This window comes from Centruroides sculpturatus, unplaced genomic scaffold (assembly GCF_000671375.1).
Source record: "Centruroides sculpturatus isolate CEXI.00-Female unplaced genomic scaffold, Cexi_2.0 scaffold70, whole genome shotgun sequence".
NCBI classification, from domain to species: Eukaryota; Metazoa; Arthropoda; class Arachnida; order Scorpiones; family Buthidae; genus Centruroides; species Centruroides sculpturatus.
In genome coordinates, this window is record NW_019384571.1 from 935,052 (window position 1) to 940,909 (window position 5,858).

The following is a 5,858-nucleotide window of genomic DNA, read 5'->3' on the forward strand; positions in this document are numbered from 1 at the left end:
AACGATCTTTCTTAATAATTTTAAATAAATGTAGGAAAAGTCTACCCAAGTTAAATCCACGAGGAAGTCGGCAAGAAATCGGCTCAATTTGCTTCTCATGTCTACACAATGATAAAGTGTTTATAAAGAGAAATGGAAAGAATAGGAATTGAAAATATTACAAATGTCGAAGTTATAAGAAGATTGAATGTGGAAAAATGTCTACTAAAATGTATTGAAAAAACAAAATTTTTATTGCGTCTATTTTATGAGGAAATAGTTAATTAATAAAAACAATATAAAGAAAATATGTGAGAAAAACGTAGAAAAAGAAAAATGTAGCTTGGTAATGTGAAAGTTAAGTTAAACTATCGAAACTTGAAGAGGAAGGCCGAACGACAAACTAAATGGAAGAATGGAATAAACTGATCTTTCCACTTGCTTTTCATAGAACAAGAAGGAATGAAATAATATTAAAAACAAAAAGAATTCATGTTGGAATTTTTAGGAAAAATCTATAAGGTTTAAAAAATCGAAATTTATTTTATATGAAATTTAGATAAAAGAAACAAACAAAAAAATTATAATGTTGAATTTCTTTCATTTTAAATATTCATCAAGAAACTAATGTTTAGACATTATAAAGATTGAAAATAATCTGCAAGCTATTTAAAATTAAGCATCTTTCTTTCCTTCATTGACTAATTCATGTTACACGTAAGCAAGTTGTAATTTTCCATAAACTTTTTGTGTTTATCGAGTACTCTATCTGAGCAGAATTGTATTATCAAAGGAATATTTTAGAGTAACAGCTGTCATGTTTAATCGGAAAATTAGATAATTTCGATGACCTTGACGAAGATCATATTAATAGTGTCTTGGCGCCCAAACATTCCCAGACAAACAAGATGATTTATAGATGGTTGTTTAGCATTTTTGCGCTTTTCATTCAGGTAATTTTGCATATTAAATAAAATTATAATTTCAATATTTATTTTCAAAGTTAAAATTAGCTAAATATTATTTATTTAAATTTTTTGACCATGGGATTTTTTCTTTCAGATTTTTGCAAACTATGCTGAAGTAATTCCTATTTGGAATATTGGCCATATGGTCAATGCATTATGGCAAATTGATCAATTTTTGGATCTCGGAGCAAATGCTATAGAAGCTGATTTCAGTTTCGATAAATATGGAAATGCTGAATGGACCTATCACGGATATCCTTGTGATTGTTTTCGTAGTTGTAAGAAATATGCTGCGGTTGAAGATTATCTTTCTTATATAAGAGAATTGACAGATCCAAGTAAGCAAATTCATTTTATAAAAATTAGTCTTTTATAGTGAATAGATATTTGTAAGTTTAAAATAGTATATTTTTCTTTTAATAAAGAGAAGCAAGTTTCTAATTAGAGAAAGAATTCGACTAATTGATTTTTTGAAATTAAAGCTAATTGACCTAAAATATTTAAAATTAAAAAATTTTAATATTTTAACATCTTTTTAATACCATATTCTAGATGCATATCTGTCAAAAGATAAATAATATTTACAAAAGATTCGCTAAATCAAAAATTACACAACATTTGGCTAAATTATTTTTATTTGTATAAATAAAATTTTATAAAAACAAACTCAAAGTAATTTATTTAACGAATCTCTATTTCTGTTTAGTTCAGCAGATTTTTTTTCTATAATAGTATTGATAGTTACCTTAAAATCATTTATTTTAATTAAATATTTTCTTAATATAACAAGTACTGTACAATTTCAGTTACTCAATAAAATCTAACTGAGCAAAAATGATATGTAAATAAATTGTATTATCTAAAACATTTTTTCACATAAATTTATTTTGAATAATTTATTATAACAACAATTGGATCCTATTGAAGGACATTTGATACTCTTGTTATACATAGCTAACTTACCTATGTCGCCGTTTAACTTACTTCCGCTATACGAAGGGTGTTTACATTTATTTGACTCATTTTTACAATTTACGCCTAGTGTAATTAGGTGCGTGCAGTCATTGAACCAATGTTTTTATAATAGATTGTCGTCTGCTCTTATAGTTGGTGTACATGTGTTTGAGAAGCACAAAATGCTGCAGACATGTTAAATTTAGAGTTAGGGGTTTTGAACTGTTAGAATTTTATTATCTCTGAAATTTGAGAAATTTTCTCGATGAAATATTTTGTGAAAATTCTAATTTTAATTTAAAGTAATGTAATTATAATCCAAATTTCAAACTCATTTAGGCAATGCTGTTTTCATTTGTTTACTTAGTACTGTTGGTCGTTACTTCCTTTGCATACCTCCATTATTTTGTAATGGGCCACCTCACTAAACACTGCTAGTTGGTCTCGGATTTCCGTCCGACCGAATGGCCAGGCGCGTGGAGTTTTCAGAGGTTTTCTTTACGTGTCTAATACTTAAACAGGAGACCAATTTTCCATAGAAAGTCATTTTGCAGCCATCTATCTCCCTTGGCAGCTCTCCCTACGTTGCCTTACCCCATTAACCAAGCCATTAACCAAACCATTTTATAATTATCTGAAACTTTACATTGAAACTTATGTAATTTATGGTAAACTTTATATTAAGAAATAAATTTGACTTATACGGCTATAAAAATACAGAAATATATAGAACAAATTAATTCTAATGTATTGTTGGAGAAATTAACTGTATTAAAATGTAATATAAGTTTATTAATTCATAAATTACTCAAAAGTATTTACAAATTTAATAACTTAAGTTGTAATTTCTGATTTCTGAATATTACTCTTTAAAAAAATGTATTTTTTCAGATTATTAAACATAACTTAGGTCTAGTAAAATTCTATTGAGAAAATATAATGCTATAAATATAAAAATATCAGAGAATACGTTATTTATTTATTGTTTTGATATAGATAATTCAGCAATTTAAGATAGATCTTTGTAATTTCGTTTGGAATAAGTTTATTCATATATACTGATAGATAAAAATAAAATTTAAAAAATTAAATAAAAATTTTGTACTGTAGACTCGCGATTATCCAGTTCTCCTTATTTCAAGCCCGATTAGATAGATCATAAAGTTTTTTTCATATGAACATAATAATACTTTACTATTGTAATAAAAAGTACAAAATAATTATATTTTTATAATTATTTTGAACTTTTTATTTATTATTATTAAATAATAATATCATGTAAAAATGCGATTACATACATTTTCCTAAAACATACGATTTTCCGCGGATAATGCGTTATGATAATTGCAGACGTCTTACCGGCTTACTTTTGCTGAAAATTTTGTATTGAAACATTATCATATATACCGTAAAAATTACAACTGAAAAATAAATAACATGTAGGATGCATTGACTTCAAAGGAAATACCTTATCTTCAATATCCCTGTTACCTGGCTTGGCCTCAGCCACATTTAGCCGGATAATCGCGAATTTACTGCATTCAATTTCCTAAATTACGATAATTCATCGTTTAGAATCTTTTCAATAAGAAATAATAATCTTATCAATTATTCTATTAACTAATATGAAACTCAATCAATAAACTAAATATTAAGAAGGCATTTTTCAAGCTAATCAAACCCACAATGGGGTAGCGAGGTTACCATACCTAGGATCATGAAAACAAATATAAATTGAAAACATTTTCGTCAAGTGATAAAATATAGTATAAAATATTCAGAGAAAGGAAAAATATATTTATTGAATTAATTACGTAATTAAAGTAAATATGTATAATAAGTATAAGCATAATATTGAATTGCTAATTTTTTTAAATTATTTTAGCGAGCCCAAAATTTAGAAAGAACTTCGTCTTATTGATGATTGATAATAAAATATCCGGGATGAATGATAAATTAAAATATAAAGCGGGAAGTGATGTAGCTGAGAAAATTATACGTTATTTGTGGTCAGGATCAGGTATTTTACTTTTAAAAATTTATAAATAATATATAAAGTAAATGGATTAATAACTATTATTCTTGTATTTTTACAGGTAATTCTAAACTTTGGATTTTACTATCATTTCCTTATACAACCGATATTGATTTCGTAGTCGGATTTAAGGACACTCTGAAGAAAATGGGATACAATCATATGGATTATAAAATAGGTAATGAGTACACAGAAAATATTTGAGTAGCTGGATACTTTTAGGTATTTATACTTGAATATGTTTTACAGGATGGGATATTTCGGGTAACGAAGGTCTCGAAGTTATTCGTAAAACGTATGAGAAGTTAAATATCACTGGATCAATATGGCAAGGTGATGGAATAACTAATTGTCTACCTCGTTCATCAAAACGTCTTTTGGAAGTTCTGAAGAAGAGAGATTCTCATATCGAATGGGATTCGCTGAATAAAGTATATTATTGGACGTTGGATAAATGGAGTACCATGAGATATTCACTCAGGTAAAGCTTCATTGTAAATAGATTCAGTTATTGCAAGTTTTGTTAACTCATTTTATTTTACAGGGTTGGTGTGGATGGAATTATCACTAATTATCCTCACAGGTTTGTTTATGTCTTGTCAGAAAAAGAATTTTCTTCTACTCACAGATTAGCCACCATCGAAGATAATCCATGGAGAAAGATACACAGAACAAAGAAAGTTGAATATAGTGATCGCACCATACTTGAATGTGAATACTCTCTTCTTGATGAAGAAAGTTACTATTCTGGTATGGTGAGATATTATAAAACAATCAGGCCTTTATTCATTTCGAATAAATCATCTAGAAATTAAAAAGTTAAACAATGCCTCGAAACGAATTTGAGTTACTTGATTTTAACTTTAATAAATTAAATGATAAAATAATAATTTACTTATTCATTTATTATAATTTTTTCACTGACATATATAAATAAATATTCCTAGATTATTTTAATTAAAAATCTTTTAAGAAAACAGTTTTCATATTATTATTTTTTCACTTTCACACTATTTATTATTACTTTCAAAATAATTTTCATCTTCAATATTCTTAATAGACAAAACCACTAAACACTGTGGTCGAGTGAATAAAATCACTGAACAACTTCCTAAAAGTGCTCCGAGCATCTCCCGTCGGCATGTCTACCCAGGATGAAAAACTCTGACCTAAGAGAACTAATAATTGGGCATAGATAAGAAGCTTTCTTAATGCTTCACAGAGCAAAAAGCTCTGTGAGCATTACAAAGGAAACAAAGGAAAAAATACAATAAATAATTTAAAATTATTACATAGAAAAAAAATTGAAGAGTTTGATTAAAACAATTCCCGTCTTAAATTGATATTTTACTAACTTTTCTGTTAGAAAAATTGTCAATAATATCGTCAAAGTTTATATACAGGTACCCCTTGCTTAACGTGGGATTTGATTAACGCGCAAAATTAATTGAATTAACCCCTTTATATACGCGGCAGAAGTTTTAATTTACGCGGCTATTAATATAATGTTTGAATAATCATCTACAATTAATATTTGAAAAGTGATCCGTGTTGGATGGTTGTGATGAACGTGATCGAAGTTGTTAACCTTAACGTCCTAAAATCTTTATATGACTTATTTAAGTAAAAAAAATTATCAAAATGCGAGAATAATTGCTTTTATGTGATAGATATGTGTAAAAGATTGTACAAACTACATGAGAAATACATTCTCGTAAATATCGCGTTTATAGAAAAATTAGTGGGCTGAAATTCGAAAAAATTGTAGACCTATAAATTCCCACTGTCGTCTGTCCGTCCTTAATCTCGAGAAAGAATTAGATGAAAGTCGAAACCAGATGTGGAAAGCTTAGAGACAGGAGATTAACGATATAGGAACTTCCGGTTTAGAACGGAAGTCACGTTACTCCAATTCAAAATTT

The 5,858-nt window shown here is 27.5% G+C and overlaps 1 protein-coding gene across 1 annotated transcript; it reads left to right on the forward strand.

Annotated features, from left to right (window-relative positions):
- Window positions 1-801: 801 nt before the first annotated feature.
- On the forward strand, window positions 802-4,826 carry LOC111624178 (phospholipase D Hl-PLD1-like). The gene is made up of 6 exons (XM_023366987.1): window positions 802-932; window positions 1,042-1,285; window positions 3,787-3,921; window positions 3,998-4,114; window positions 4,186-4,417; window positions 4,481-4,826. Exons 1-6 carry the CDS (start codon window positions 888-890, stop codon window positions 4,749-4,751), a joined length of 1,044 nt encoding a protein of 347 aa, XP_023222755.1. The 5' UTR covers window positions 802-887; the 3' UTR covers window positions 4,752-4,826.
- The last annotated feature ends 1,032 nt before the right edge of the window (window positions 4,827-5,858 follow it).